We start from the raw sequence: 17194 nt of genomic DNA on the forward strand, positions 1-17194 counted from the left end.
TCTTTGTCTCTGTTTCTCTGTGTCTCTTTCTGTCTCTTGTTTGTGGATAGTTGTCTCTTATGTTACTTTCCCCATTAAACTGTGAGATCCCTGAGAACAATGACTGTTTTTGGCTGTCTTTTATTTCCCTAGTGCTTAGCACAGCAGAGCTCCTGGCACACAGTAGGCCCTTATTAATTTTTTATTAACTGACTGCCTGCTTAAAGGCAAGAAAGAACAAAAAGAGTAGGCTGGTAGTGCTGAACAAAAACTTTGCCAATTTAATACTTTAGTATAGAACTAATTCTGATGATGACATACATACGGATTGACACATTTATGGTCAGCTTCTCAAAGATTTTTTTAAAATTCTAAGACTGGGGTGGCTAGACACCAAGACTAAGTTGTTTTCATAATTCTCTCATGATTTTAGGGTAAAAAGAAATTTTTGTTGAGTCTTGAAATTTTAGCTATATTAGAAATTTCCAGTGTGAACTTTTTCTTCATCATGATAGATCAGCAACTTATGTTTTAAGTTTAACATCTTAGGGAAGGATTTCTCAATCTTAGTCCATGGAAAGTTTTGAGAACAAATTTCAGGATATTAGTGGACTTGGCTAGGAAAAAAATAATACATCTTTGTTTACACTAACCTCTAGCTGAAAATTAACATTTCCTTCAGTTTTGACTTTTAAAAAAAAAACATTCTAAGCTGGTAGGCTTCCCTAGAATGCCAAAAATCTATATACACACACCCATGTGCATTCACAAATTATGAATACCTGTTTAAAGAATTCTTTGTGGATATAGAATTGGTTATGTGTCAGAGGCAAAATTTTCACATAGGAATCCTTATTCCAGTGTCAGGCTTCTGTTCACATTGTCAGGGTAATACTATAAGGGGGAAGTAAACAGAATAGAGAACTCATGCACACATAGGTAACTAATAAGTTTGACAAGGAAGCAGTTTTGCCTAAAAACCTACTCTGTGATATAGGATTATGTACATATTGAAGTCTTTCTCATACATGTTCTTTTTTTTGCAAGGCAGTTAGGGTAAAATGACTGGTCAAGGGTCACACACCTGGTAAATGTTAAGTGTCTGAAACTGGATTTGAACTCCAAGGATGATGCTCTGTCCACTGTGCCGTCTAGCTATCCTCTCATCCTTTGTTCTTGATTCAAATATGATATTAGGATGTCTGGGTCATCTGAGTTGAAATGATCCCAGAATCAATTAATTTTCATGAACATTTTCCACAACAAAAGAATTTAATCTGTGACGGCCATACCATTTATACGAAAAGACATGCAAAATATCAATATGACAAGTGTAAATTAAGAAAAGAAGAGAAAAAAGCCACTATATTCCATTCAGGTTATTTTAACTCTGTTCTTTATTATGACAAGAATTCATGCAGGTTTATGACCTTTTATGAATCAATCAGCAAGCATTTATTTTGGGTCTAATATGTGCCAAGCACTGTGCTAGATGGTAGGGATGCACATTTTAAAAAATTAACAACCCCTGCCTCCAAGGAGCTAAACCTCTTATTAGAGAGGATAACATATATGCATTTATATATATACACAAAGAAAGAATAAATCAAAGAGAGGGGAATGAATGGCATGACGTTTCAAGGTCACTTTCAATTATAAAATTCTGTAAATTAGCCCTCGTCTGTAAAGACAAAGAATTCTGCTGTGGTACGATACTTTAGAAAGTAGATGACAGGTTAACAATAGAATGGTAGGGTTTGGGAGGGGTAATTTATATTCCCTGTGTTCCCTTGACATGATACTCCAGAAAAGCTAAAAGAAAACTCCCCATTCCATATATCTCCACAGCAAGAAAATACAGAATGGAAATTAATTTGGCCTCATCTATTGAAATGGCAGTTTATTCAATTCTAAGCCAGTCTGCTTATCTTCAGAAAGTCCAACCTTAGAAACTGAATGAAATTTCCACTCTGCTCCTTTTTATAAAGGGAGGAGGGACATTGTTTGCTGAAAGTGGAAAAATCCTATTTTGAATATTCTTCCTCTCTTAGTGTGATTAAGCTCCTACAGTGATTAATCTTGCTATGGCTTTTTTTCCCCTTCTAAATGTGCTTTTCATAGTTTGATCTGTTGACTTATTATTTCTCTACTGAATGGGATTTTTTTTCAGCCAGTTTCACTTTCTGTACAAATAGAGTTTCACTTTCCAGCTGTCACTCAAGGTAGCACATTTCTGTAATATTTAGGGTTTTAATATAACAGAGAAAAGGCAATGCGAATGGAAGTTTGGAGGTTCTTTTTTAAAAAATCATGAACATGGGGTTCTATTCAGCTTTTCTTTGGTGATACTTTTTTCTCTTTTTTTACTTATTTTCTACAATTTAATGAAATTCCATTAAAAATATACATACACATAAACAAGGATCTCTATTCTATTCATTTTATAAAAAGAGAAACTGAGGACCAAGGAAATCTGTCTTGACCAAGATCACACCGATAATAAGTGTGGGAAGTGGGATCTGAATTCATTATCCTGCATAATGTTTTGCTATGCTAAGCCAGCTTTCCCTCTGACTACAGCACCCACAATTTCCATCCCCACAAGGAATCGAAACCTTTTGATGAGAGTTATCAAGCCAAACAGCCTCTCTGGCTGCTAATATTCGTTCTGGAGATAATCCAAGAGTAGCTACGCATATTTGTGAAAATTCCCATAGTCAGTCACAGTTAACTCTCCACTGAATCATTATTGTCTCCATGGGTTCCAATCTACAAAGAATGCTACATGTCACTTATTGTATCTAAAGACAGGAATTTTCTTCTTCACTGGGAAGTGATTGACAATAGGGAGACACCCAACTGGGCTGACTGCTATTTCCAAAGAGAGGAAAAATCCAACAATAAAGGCTATTTGAGTGACAAAGAGTGTGTAAGGAAAAACTGGGTTGAAAAGTTGAAAAGGATGGGCAGTGGAGGGGGGGAGGAAAAGGATGAGTGAGTTTGGAGGCTGGGAACACCTGCAAAGCCATAGGTATAGCTTTAAAAGCAAGCCGATACTATAAATAATCAATGACATTATTTCTTAACACTGATATTATCAAGGGATCTTCAAGATAAAAGTTCAGAAAGTCACTGTAGGTTGTCAAAAGTGCCATACAAATCCTAAAAATGTTCTTGAAGGGAAGATCTCATAAAGCTTAACATGGAACTTTCCCACTGCAACTTCAAAAAGGGGGTGGGGGAGGGAGGCACACACACACACACACACACAAAGAATAGCTTCTATGAACTGTTTGCACTTCAATCCCAAATTAATGTCCTTTGTTAATGCAAGTACTAACATGGCATTCTAGGAACCAAGAATCTATAACTGATTCATCTTTAGATAAGTACACATCAAAGTAGGGACAAAATAAGTAAGAAAGGGACTTCATATTTTTAAATTCTGTTCTTGGAATGAAACAATTTTTGAGACCTTTCCACAAACATTCCTGTACTTGAGATTTTATTTTTCCCTTTATTTTGATACTTCAAAAAAATTCTTGGTGTTCAAAACTTGCCCTCATGAGAGGTATCCAAACATTTTAATTAAAAGCTTATTCTGAGCCACCTGCATGTTATTTGAAGAGCATCCCAAGGTACTCCTGATTTCTCATGAAACTTCCCTTTCTCCATGGTTTGCTATTACCTGAAATGTCCATTTTGGGGGGTTCCAATTTGAGAGGGAAATAAAGTGATTCTTTTTTTAAAAACCTGTCAAAAGTTGTGCTATTATTATAAATTCCATTTTCAGAGCAGGTTCAAGTTTATCATAGGATGTAGAAATGATAAAATTTAAATAAATCTATTTAGCTAATATCTCATTTACCTAAATTTTTAAAAAGTGATTTGACAAAGTATCATGTTGTTTGTGAATGAAAATAGAGAAATATGGGCTAGACAGCTAAATGGATTCAGAATAGTGGTATGGTCACACTCAAAGAGTAGCCATTAATGGTTCAATATCAATTTGCCCAGAAGGATCCCTTGGTTTGCTCTGGACATTTGTGCTTGGCCCTGAACCATTTACTACTTTTGTCCATGATTTTGATAAAGGCATAGATGGAAAGCTTATCAAATCTGCAGAGACACAGAGCTCATATATTGGATGACAGAAAAGATTCTAAAAAGATTTTTTGACAAATAAGAAGAAATGTAATGTAATGAGATGTCAAATCTTGACACTTCAGTTCAAAAATCAAGTTCACAAGTTGAAGATGGGGGAGGAATAACTAAAAAAGCTGATAATATCAAAAAAGAACAAGGGATGTCATTGAACTACAGTCTCAACATGTTAATGGTGTGATATAGGAGCTAGAAAAGCTAAAACAATTTGGCAGCGTTAGAAGAAGCAGTAGTTTTCAGGTATTCAAGAGATATCACTATACTCTGCTATGGTCAAACACATCTGGAGTATTACACTCACAATTCTGGATACTGTATTTTAGGAAAAACATTGATAACTTGAGTGTCCAGAGAAGGATAGTAAGGACCTTAAATTCATGGCATATTGTCTGAAAGATATGGGAACATTATTGTTTAAAGAAGAAAAGACTTTGGGAATAAGATAACCACCTGCAAAAACTTTAAGGATCGTCACATGGAAGATCCTGCTTGATCCCAGAGTCAAATCAATATGTATTTATTAAGGGCTTAGCATATGCCAGGGACTACAAAATTCCCTGCCCTCCAGGAACTTATCTTCTAAAAGTAGAAGACAATACAAAAGTGGGAGCTAAAAAGCAATGGAATGAGATTTATGGTGAAATACAAAAAATTCCTAATAATAGAGATTCCAGGAGAAACTTCCAATGGAAAGAGAGAGTGGGGACTAAGGCATGGATCGGGAAATGATGAGTTGAAATTGAAGAGAGACAACTTTAGGTCTACTAGCAATCAGGAACATCTTCCCAAAAATTTGAGTTTCCAATAGTAGAATGGGCTACCTCAGATAGAGACTGGGTTCTTCTATATTTGAAGTCATTAACAAAAGATTTGATGATCAACTCTTAAGCATGCTGCAAAGCAGATCCTTTTTTCAGGTATAGATCGGAATAGATGGACTCTAAGCTCCCTTGCAACTCTGAGATTCTGTAATTAGTGGAATATTCAAGATTCAAGTCATAGAAAGAGCTTGAGGTCCAGAGAGGTTGTAACTTTTTCATGGTCACATAGATAAGAAGTACCAGGCTTTTAATACCACAAATATGAGATTTTTGATGTGATACTGATCAGTCATTTCTGTCTCTTGATGACCCCATTTGAGGTTTTCTTGGCAAAGATACTGGTTTGGTTCGCTATTTCCTTCTCTAGGGCATTTTACAGATGAGGTAACTGAGGCAGATAGGATTAAGTGATTTTTCCCAGTATGTGTCTGAGATCAGATTTGAACTCAGGAAGATGAGTCTTCTTGACTTCAGGCCAGAATCCTATTCTACATTGTATCTGAGGAAACCTGGACTCATGGGTTCACATAGCTTGAAAAAGAATTCAAACTAAAGTTTTCTTGATTCTAGATGCAATACTCCATCCATTAGGCTTCTTAGAAGTGGGCTGTGAATGTGAGAAACAGATTTATCTGTCAGTGGGAAAAGGTCCCCAATATAGAGTTTAAATTTAATTCAAAACAGTTCATATCACTAAAAGCTAGATGAGTTCAGTTTCTGACATTGAAGAGAAGCTACGAGTCTTAAAACTTTGCCTCGTAAGTATGTGTCTCTTCATCTGTATAGACGCTAAACCTGAGATGTTATCTCAAGTTTTACCACCTGCTGTACTACATTTCTTAGGGGGGAAAAACATGACAACTAAGTGGCATTTTTTCAGAACAGTTTGGAAGCTTTTGCAGCACCATCTAGTGAAGCTTAAGGAGTTTTGCATAATTGATCTATTTTCTTAAGAGTAATAGCTGAGCTTTTCAAGTATTAGGATGAGAGCCTACCTTTCTCACTCTCAAAGAGTTTTTTTCCCCTTTTCTCAAGAAACCAAAACTAGAAGGAGTGACTTAAGAAATTAGTATCCTTAACATGCCAGCCAGTGCTCTTCTGGAAATCAATTTAGATTAAAGACAAAACTGCCAGGATTGCATGTGAAAAATATTCAAAATACACTTGAATTGATTGCTTGTGCCAGAAGAATCTTCTTCCAAATCTTACTCCATAGATTTCAATGTCATGGCCCATTCCTAAAACAACATGCCATCTCACTTTAAATTGTCAACTGTTCGAAAATGGCAACATTAGAATTTGTTATCCAGATGGCTTGGAGTACATCCTTTTTGTATAAGGATGGATGCACTTCAGTGGAGTAAGCAGGAAAATGAAATATTGCTTTGGGGACTCTGAGAAAAGAGGGGGAGAGATGGAGGGAATAATCTTATTGACTTCTTAAATGTTTCCTTTCCTTCTTTTCCTATATTCTAGCATTTTGGTACCAATAGTACCATTATAACAAGAAAGGACTTGAGTTTCAACTTTCAAGCTTAACTCTAGGGCTTAGATCCCTTAAATTCCCTGAATCTCAATTTCCTCAGCTATAAAATCAAGAACTAGATGATATCTAACACCCCTTCTAACACTAGATTTATTTTCCCACAATCCTGTAATATAGTCCAACTGCATCCTCTACGAACTTTTTGGCAACAACATTATTTATTGTGAATAATGTCCTGTAAATACACCTACAATTAATCACAAGAAGCAAAGTGGTCTTCTGAAAATGCTCTCATACCTTAGTGACTATTTTTACCCATGTTTAATAATGTAGGTATATTATAGTTAATTCCAGAGAAATGTGGACAGAAGATTTAGGTGGTTTAAGTGACTTTCTAAAAAATTAATAAAAATTAAGACAGTTCCATAGCAGAGCTATATTTAGGGAGATGGAACTTGATATATGAGAACAGCCAATAAATAGGCATCTGTTAAGCACCCACTGTGTACTTCAAACTATGCTAGACATTAGGGATAAAAAGAAAAATAAAAGGGCCCCTGCCCCTCCCTAATGAAAGCATTGTGTACATTGATATAGATGAATTAATACAAGGTAATTGAGGAGAGAACAAGCAATAGGGGACTGAAAAAAGCTTCATGAATAATGCAGCTAAGTGGGTTAAGAGATAGAATGACCTGAAGTCAGAAGACATGAGTTCATCTAGTTTCAGACACTAGATGAGTGATCGTGGGAAAGTTTGCCTTAATCTACTGGAGAAGGAAATGACAGTCCACTCTAGTATCTTTTTCAAGAAAATCTAATTGACACTATAGTTTATGGAATCACAAAGAGTCAGATACAACTAAACAACAAAGTTTATTTTTGTAGGGGTATAACATGAAAGACACAGCAAGTTAGAGGAGATAAAGGAGAAAGGAAAAAGCTTACTGATGAATTTAGGGATGCAATACAATTATAGGAAATTATAGGAACTAAAGAACATTAGATTCCTTTAGAGTCTAAAGGGGTCCTCAACCTACGGCCCGCGGGCCAGATGCAGCAGCTGAGGACGATTATCCCCCTCACCCAGAGCTATGAAGTTTCTTTATTTAAAGGCCCACAAAACAAAGTTTTGTCTTTACTATAGTCCGGCCCTCCAGCAGTCTGAGGGACAGTGAACTGGCCCCCTATTTAAAAAGTTTGAGGACCCCTGAAGTTAGACCCTTTCAAATTTTCAGGGTACTCTCTTAGAGTTTTCAACTCAAAAGAATCAGATAGAAGATCATGACAATTTGAACCAGAAGAAAATGAATTCCAGAGAAAATAAAGCCTGCAGAAGTTAGACTGAACCCACCAGGGTTGAAACGAATACACACCCCTTAAATTGAGGATGAAAGAAACTCCTTTCAGTTTTTTCTCCTTCTATCTGCCAAGCTAATAACAGCATATTTGCATGCTGGAGTATCTCAACAATGACACAAATGAGAGAAAAGCAATAAGGTGAATATGTATGAATCATTAACATATTGATTTTTCAGGGAAGCCAAAGAAGATCTTGATAGTCCTTTTCTAAAACCATAAACACTCTGCGAAGTGATGCTTTTTGAAATATTCCTTCACCTTAAAACTCAGGGTTTTTTTTAATGCAGCTTTTGTACTTATGGAGCATTTTTCATACATGAGACTGAGCACCTGGGAATGTCTAAGTGTCACCGAGCCCCAACTGTTAAGCTCAGGTGATAAATAGCTAGTAAGAAATGCTTTCGTGATTCTGTTCATAATCAGTAGGTAAATTAATTGCAGCCAGTCAAGAGTTCAGTATTTTAAATTGGTTCCATCCTCAAATCAGCTTGCTCTCAGATGTTTGGGGAAGACTTTATTCCCTGAAGCTTATAGTGTTGAAGCTCCCTTTAACCCATAACCTTTCCCAGGGTCTTTTAAAAGAAACACTATTTTATCTTGTTTCCTCTACTGACCCAGCTATCAAAAGCTATTCATCTTCTTCCAAGGATTCCTTATAAAATTGTTTCAATGTAAAAAAAATTAATAGATTCAATGTATTTGGGAAATACATGGGTGACATAAAAGTGAAACCAAGTAGATGTTAGTGGCTTCTAAAATATCCATTAGTATTTATGAATAATGAAATGTGATCAAGGTAATAACTGACCTACAATAATAACAGTAGTCACAGAGCACTTTATATGTCTTTTTTTCATTTGACACCTTAAAAAACAACATGGGAGCAGCTAGGTGGCATAGTGAAGAGTCCTTCTGGAGTGATGAAGACATTAATTCTAATCTGGTCTCAGATACTTAACATTTATTAGTTGTGTGACCCTTGGCAAGTCACTTACTGCTTGCTACTGCCTTACCAAAAAATAAAACACCTGTGTGAGAGATACTAAAGGCACTACAAATTGTCCCCAAAATCTAGTTTTCTGTAATTTTTTCAGTCACGTCAGACTCTTTGTGATCCCACTTGGGGTTTTCTTGGACACGATTTATTATTTCACCATTATTTCTTCATTGGGAAAGGAGGATCCTTACCTGAAGTAAATTCATTGATGCCATCCAAAAACATCCCCAAAAAACATCTCTGAGAAGTCATATGCTTTATCCATAGTCACCCATCTACTAGGTGTCAAAGACAGAATTAGAGCTAAAGTCAAGGCTTTTAGTCTATTATTCTTTCCAGTGCACTTACTAAAGAACTGATAAAATAGTGCCATATTGTAGTCAGACTCTAAAAAGTGACATTTTTTCTTTACTAAAGAGAGGGAAAAATAAAGTTCTGTTCAATTCTTCCTTGTCATTAACCTTTATTATTTATTTTTACATCCCCATTCTTTTAGCCTTATAACATCCTCTAAGCTAGATATCCCTGATATTATTATTCTTTTTTTTTACAGATGAAGAAACTGAGGCAAAAGCAATAAATTATCCAAGATTACAAAGATTACAACTATCAGAAGTAGAATTCAAAGCCAGGGCTAGTGGACTATATAATTCCTATACTCCCTCCAAAGAGTCAAGCTGCCTCCCAAACAGGCAGGCTCATGTAGAGTCACCTAAATGGGACAGTAGATAGAGCACTGGGCCTCAAGTCAAGAATACCTAAGTTCAAATCCAGCCTCAAACATTTACTAGCTGTGTGATGCTGAGCCTGTCATAGATTCTGGTTCTGTTTACTCAAGTGTAAAAAAAAAAGGCAGGGATAATATTAACATTTACCTCACAGAGTTGTCATGAACATTAAAGGAGATATTTGTAAAGCCCTTAACACAATTCCTGGCATATAGTAAGCTCTTTATAAAGGCTTATCCCACCCCACCCCCCAAACAATACTACAAGGTGTCTCATATGTCTTAGTATAGTTTTTAAGTTTTTTATCATTTCAGAATTATAACTGCTACAAACTTACCCCAAAAATCCTATTTGAGAGGTCATATTTTTAAATTTACTCTAAAATTTCTCTCATTTATCTTTGTGAACTATGAATAATAAAATTTTAACTTTAACAAGATGGGATAGTCAATTATCCTTCATAACTTTGTAAATTTCTGGGTAACATTTTCTCAGAGGATTAGTTGAGGAAATTCCTCTACTTAGCTAAGTCACCTGATCTATGTTTATACATCTTTTTCTTCTGGGGTCACATCAGAAAGATCATATATGTATCAAAACTTCATTCTTTATGTGACCTTAAGGCTAGGATTCTAAGTGTGATTTTCTTACTCGCTGAGCACCATCTGTGCAAAGTTTTACAAGTTTAAAAATCAACCATAGCTAAAAATGGCACAAGATAATGATTGTATTGAATTTTTTAAAAAAAATATGTTACTAATTTAAATTTGTATAATTAACCTTTTAATAATTTTTTAAAGTTTGTAGCACTTATATTTCTGAAGTTAAACACAGAACAACACTGAAATTTTTGGGATGCTATATACTCAAGACACAGATACCTCATTTCTATCCATGTTTCTAGGAAGATTTGTCACGTCTGTCCTTTTTGCTCTGACTCAAAATCTTTTCAAATGAATCTTTTTTCAAAACAAGGCATCAAAACTAACGGGATAATGAGCCAAACTGAGAAGTCCTCACCAGAAGTCTTCACCAGAGTTCAGAGGAAGCTACTTTTGAAAATGAAGCCTTGATGCTTGTATAATCCCAGGAGATGGGAGAAGGATTTTCATTTCTGAAGTGACAGAGCTGCTTTAGGCAAAATAATAATACATATCACTGAGTAGTAAATCCTGCTTTCCTTCTCCTGGCAATTAGAACTGCCTGTCCTGTAACTTCTCCTGAACACACACACACACACAGAGAGAGAGAGAGAGAGAGAGAGAGAGAGAGAAATACCTACATGCTTCCTTGATTAACTTCATCTTGAGGAAAAGGAAGAAATTCTTGAAGGCTTTGGCAATCTAAAGTAATATATGGCTGATCACTTGGAGAATCAAAGTTCTGATTTTCAGGTTTTAACTCTTTCAAATGCATGAGGAAAATCAATGCATGTAAAGGAACCATGAGGGTTTTCCAGTTTTTCAAAAGAAAACCCAGGGAACAAGCTTGCCCCTACTTTAAATTCACTTTACAATTGCCTCCTGGAAATTGGAGAGATTAAATCTGGCCACTGGTCTCCTACTACTCACAAACCAAGAGAGGGCCTTAAAATGTATGAAAGTAACAGTATTTGTGTTCTCTTTTTGACATTTTGATATTAACTTTTGGTCCCATCTCCATGCTTAGTCTGCAAAATGAGACATCTACATCACGGCTTACCAACCTCTCCTTCCTTCTTCCAGATAGGACATCATACCCTTACCTACAGGTGGGAAGAAGGAAGGAAGGAAGGAAGGAAGGAAGGAAGGAAGGAAGGAAGGAAGGAAGGAAGGAAGGAAGGAAGGAAGGAAGGAAGGAAGGAAGGAAGGAAGGAAAGAAGGAAGGAAAAGAAAGGGATGCAAAAGGATGGGCAACAAATGGGGGAGGAAGAAAAGAATAGAGAGAAGGAAAGCTCACACCTGTGTGTTTTCACTGGTACAAGAGACACTAAGGGAGGACACTCCCTCTGCCAATGCAGGTCAGGACTTGCTCTGAGATTCATTAACATTAAAGAACTGTCCAGAGAGATTGAGAAATTAAGTGATTTGCCCACAACCAATCAGACCATATATATCAGAGGCAAGTTTTTATCCCAGGTCCACCCTATCCACTATATCAAGCTACCTCTAGAGAAATATTAATAATTATTTAATTACAATAATAATACCCACCAAAATGATAACTGCTATTTGTGTAATTCTTTAAAGTTTTGAAGTCCCATCCTCGCAGCTATTCTGTGAAGTGAAGTATAATATGCTTTCCCTTTTCTACAAGCAAAAGGCTCAGTAAGGTTATCTCATTTGTTCACCACCCCAAAGCTATTAAATGGCATAACCAGGGTTTGTACTGTTTTTGACTCCAAATCCACAACCAAAATCAGAATGACTTTCCAGAGCAAGAAATGGATGATGGAGATGAGAGAAGAATTCTTCTCAGAATTAAGAAGCAGGTTTAGTCAGAAATCTTTTTTTAATTATTTATTCATTTATGCATTCATTCCAGAAGAACATATCGATTGGTTGGTTGATTATTGTCCTTTGTCCTCAAAGAGGACAAAAAAATGTTATCACTGTTAGTCAAAATACAACATGTCCAACTGTGGTTGGTCAAAACAATATGAGCTTAGAATGTTATCATAGGTTGGGCACAAATAGTCCATGTGAACACCTGGACATGTATTCTTTAAATTTGTGCATCTTATATTCTTTTGAGCTACTTCAAAACACACACAGATATCCACAAGAACTTAAATGTATATTATAAGCCTGGCACTATGCTTATCCCACAGATATGAATACCAAATAAAATAGCCCCTTCCCTCAAGAAGCTTACATTATCCTGGTGATAAAGTGGGAGAGGGAAAGGAGGAGGGAGACAAGAGGAAGGAGACAGGAGGAAGGAGAAAGGGAAAGCAGGAGGGAGACAGAAAGAGATTGGGAGAGACAGGGAGAAAGAGAAGTCGGGAGAGAGAGAGGGAAAGGAAGAGGAGGAAAGAGGGATAGAGAGAAGGAGGGAGAGAAGGAGAGAGAAAATGGATCATGTATACTGGTAAGTCAATGAACCATATATGCTAAGGAAACAGAATAAATTTGTTAATTTGATTGGAATGGCCCTATCTTTTAGACTAATACTTTCAACATATAATTGATTAAATGCTTTAGTCTTAGAATCAGTATGCTAACTTACATAAAGTCTTCTGAATGAGTGGTTGAGTTAAAAAATAAAAACTTGAATACATCTAAACCATATTCTTTTCTCTTTCAATTTTTATTTCACAGCACCATTCAATCCAAACAAAGGAATAGATAGCATTGTCAAATTTGACACTTATGGAGATGGAATGGGTAGATACAATGTATTCAATTTCCAGTATATTGGTGGCAAATACTCCTATCTGAAAGTTGGTCACTGGGCTGAAACTTTGTCATTGGATGTCAACTCAATCCACTGGTCCCGAAGTGTGATCCCCACCTCCCAGTGCAGTGATCCTTGTGCTCCCAACGAAATGAAGAATATGCAACCAGGGGATGTCTGCTGCTGGATCTGTATTCCCTGTGAGCCTTTTGAGTACTTGGCTGATGAGTTCACCTGTGTGGACTGTGGACCTGGGCAGTGGCCCACCCCAGACCTGTCCAGCTGTTATGACCTCCCTGAAGACTACATCAAGTGGGAAGATGCTTGGGCCATAGGTCCTGTCACAATTGCATGCTTGGGTTTTATGTGCACCTGTATGGTCGTGACAGTCTTTATCAAGCACAACAACACCCCTTTGGTCAAAGCATCAGGAAGGGAGCTCTGCTACATCTTACTCTTTGGTGTTGGTCTTTCTTATTGCATGACATTCTTTTTTATCGCTAAGCCGTCACCCGTTATCTGCACTCTCCGACGCCTGGGGTTGGGCAGCTCCTTCGCAGTGTGTTACGCAGCTCTACTGACGAAGACAAACTGCATTGCCCGCATATTTAATGGAGTCAAGAATGGTGCTCAGAGGCCAAAATTCATCAGCCCGAGCTCTCAGGTCTTCATCTGCCTGAGTCTGATCCTGGTACAGATTGTAGTGGTGTCTGTGTGGCTCATCCTGGAGGCTCCAGGCACGCGCAGGTATACCCTACCAGAGAAGCGGGAAACAGTGATCTTAAAATGCAATGTGAAGGATTCCAGTATGCTGATTTCACTTTCCTACGATGTGATCCTGGTGATCTTATGTACTGTTTATGCCTTCAAAACGCGGAAATGCCCCGAGAACTTCAATGAAGCTAAGTTCATTGGTTTTACCATGTACACCACTTGTATCATCTGGCTGGCCTTTCTCCCGATATTCTATGTGACATCAAGTGACTACAGAGTAAGTCTTTCATTCCTTTTCTGCCTCTTTTAACATTTTCTTTACCTACTAGTGCTGAATTAAGTCAACACCTTACAGATAGCATCCCTCATTTATATCTTCCAGCAAAAAGTCTTTCTAATAAATGTCGCAATGAGCCCTATCCTGGCAAGCGTTAGAGTCCTTTCCATAAAAACATGGCATGCCCAGAGCAGCAGTAAAGCTTGGAGCAATTGCTCCAAGGAAGTGTGGCTGTTTTGGCAAGGATACTGGAATAATTGATCATTTCTTTCTCTGGTGGATTAAGGCAAACAGAAGATATGTGGCTTGCCCAGATCACACACCTAGTAAGTGTCTCAGGCTGAATTTGAATTCAGCCTTTGCTGACTCCAAGCCTAGTACTCAATAGAAGCTCTGTAGGAACCACCTAGCTGCCTCCATTATTATTGCTATTATTATTATTATAATTAATAGGAGGAAACAACACACAGTAGCTATCATCTATAGAGCCAGAATGGCCTCTGAGGTTGCTTCCAAATCTAAATCTTTGATCCAATGACCCTAGAATGTGCTTCTTAAATTTAACACAAGAGACAGTGGTCTATCACAGGTCTGTCACAATGCTTTGGCTTTAAACTAAAAGATGCTTGTAATAACATTTTAGAAATAGTAAGCATCCTGAATACCATCCCTTGGTATTCAGATGTACTTTATTATTCCCTAAAATATACCCAAAGTCAATTTATCTCTTCTATCCTCTTTAAAGCCTTGGTGGATATATTTGGATTTATGAATTTACTCCTAGAAAATACTTTTCTACTTCCCTCAATGCAGTTCAGTTCAAGAAATATTTGTATGTAAATGTGTGAAGATCAAGTTAGCACCCTGGATACCTTAGAATCAGCCAGAGTCAGGATAAGCAAAAGTCCTTTGTCTTTATTCTTGGTCTTTAGGAGTAGAAGTGAATTGGATGGACAGAGAATCTCCATGACCTTTCCTCTTCTGGCCAAAAGTGACTCTGGCTAATCTTACTCCACCCCTTAGTCCCTCCTACAATTCTTTGTACACACCAATTATAGAGCCAGCACAGAATAGTGGGAAGGGCCATTTTCTAAGCATATGCTAATAGAGTATTGTCCAATCAGTAATTAGCCTTAAGTGCTCGGTGGGTCATGGAACCTCAGTGCATCAACTCAAGAGTTTCAGCCCTTTACATAAATGTCTCTTATGTAGAGTATTGTACTAGGCAAGCTCAGCCCCCCAAAGAGGGGAACATTTTAAAGCCCCAGTGAATTGGCTCTAATGGCAGTTTCTCTGGCTCAGCCCCTAATCATCTTTTTACCCAACAGTAGGAAGACAAAAATACATCAAAATATTTTATAACATTCTAAGGTAAATGGATTTGAGGTATTTTCCCTTAATTCACTATAATATAATGGAAAGATCATTGGCTCTGGAATCACAAGCTTTGGGTTCAAGCCCTATCTCTGAAATGTATGAGTTGTGTGACCCTGACTAAGTCACTTAACTTCCTGAACCAGAGATTCCCTTGGTAAAAGATTAGACTAGATAAATGAATGAATGAAAGGCTTTGAGTGGGTGCTTATTGTTTTCAAGAATACAAAAATCAAATAAGATAGTCTCCTTTGTCAAGACAGCACAGCATATTGAGAGGGCAAAACCTGGAGTAAGGAAAACCTGACCACTTATCTTCTGAAGTCACAACCTCTTTTTTGTCTCAGTTTCCTTGTCTGTTCAATGGGGATGATAATAGAATCTCCTTCCCATCAGTTCTAGTGAAGCTCAAATGAGAGAGCATTTCTAAAGCTCTTTGCAAATTTTAAAGTGACACATAAATGTCATTATTATGATTGATTATTAATATTAACTTGTTCAACTACCTGACATTTCATGATCCCATGGAACATAATATACATGGAACTTTCTTGGCAAGAAAACTGGAATAACTGATCATTTCCTTCTCCAGTGGATTAAGGCAAACATAAGTTAAGTGGCTTGCCCAGAATCATACAACTAGTTAGTGTCTGAGGCTGGATTTGAATTCAGCCTTTTCTGACTCCAAGCCCAGTACTCAATAGGACACCTAGCTGTCTCCATTATTATCACAATTACTATCATTCTAATTAACAGGAAGAGACAACACAAAGTAGGTATCATCTATACAGCCAAAATGGCTTCTAGAGTCACTTCCCAATCTAAATCTTTGATCCAATCATCTTAGAATATGCTTCTTAAATTTAACAAAGAGACAGTGGTTAGAGGGCAGGTCTTTTAGTTAGAAAGACTGAAATTAAGTTTTATGACTTATGCAATTATGTGTATGTTTGTTTTCATCTAAATCCTAGACAATGTTCTGAGCCTATAATTTACAGATAAGATGTATAACTGTATTGGTGGAAGAAATTTCTACATGCAGAGTTCCCTCATGTTGATGAAATGTTCCCACTAAAAAAAGAATAGCAATTATTCTAACCCATACATGATAGAAAGAAATCAAGTATAGTTGATAACGCCATTGCTTATATTACTTTTTTTTTACATAATGTAATTAAAATGTGGAGACCTCAGTCCAATTTCCCTCTTATAACAGCACTTTCATGCATTCTGAGTTTTCAATATGTTAAACACATTCCTCAGTTGTTCTAGAGAGATTTCCTAAATTGCCCTGAACATCTTGATCCAAGAATTGTTATTCTCATAAGTTACTACTGGCCATGAATTTCTAGAGTCATTATCCAAGATGATTTGTTTAACCTTAACCAAAGATTTAATAAACTTGGTGTAACAACTATATGCCAAATTCAGTGCTCCTATTTATCATGCTGGTATATCCCTTGGATGTATAAAATTTCAAGAGATACAGTTTCTAGTTAATAATTTTATCAATTATGCTAGTAAATAATTAACAAAAGGGTCATTTGGCTGTGTCTCCTAAACCAAAGATCCCTTATGAAACCCACTCAATGCTTATATTTCCTTGGAAGAGTGGGAATCAGTGTTAACGGATTAGTTAACAAATAATGAGAGAATGAATATTATAATAAGAGGTGGGTTTATTCTAATGAAGTTCTGAGGGACATGACTGATCACTCAGTTTTAGAGAAAGAGATTTGTGTCTTCCCAGTCTACCTCAGTGAGGCAATCTAAACAAAAGGGAAAATTTAACTTCCATTAAGACCTATCTGACTAAAATGCAATGGGCAAGTCATACAAACTAGAATTTCTTTATTTTTTTATCAGATCTAAGTTTTCCCAGTTGGGAAGATTGCCTGAATAGCCTACAGGGGTTGA

The 17194-nt window shown here is 36.8% G+C and overlaps 1 protein-coding gene across 1 annotated transcript in view; it reads left to right on the forward strand.

Moving 5' to 3' along the window:
- GRM3 (glutamate metabotropic receptor 3) overlaps positions 1-17194 on the forward strand; it is a 262140-nt gene that overhangs the window by 218147 nt on the left and 26799 nt on the right. Inside the window, exon 4 of the mRNA XM_052000358.1 lies at positions 12837-13903. Within this exon, the coding sequence (XP_051856318.1) occupies positions 12837-13903 (1067 nt within the window). The remainder of the gene's footprint in view (positions 1-12836; positions 13904-17194) is intronic.

This window comes from Antechinus flavipes, chromosome 5 (genome assembly GCF_016432865.1).
Source record: "Antechinus flavipes isolate AdamAnt ecotype Samford, QLD, Australia chromosome 5, AdamAnt_v2, whole genome shotgun sequence".
Lineage (NCBI taxonomy): Eukaryota > Metazoa > Chordata > Mammalia > Dasyuromorphia > Dasyuridae > Antechinus > Antechinus flavipes.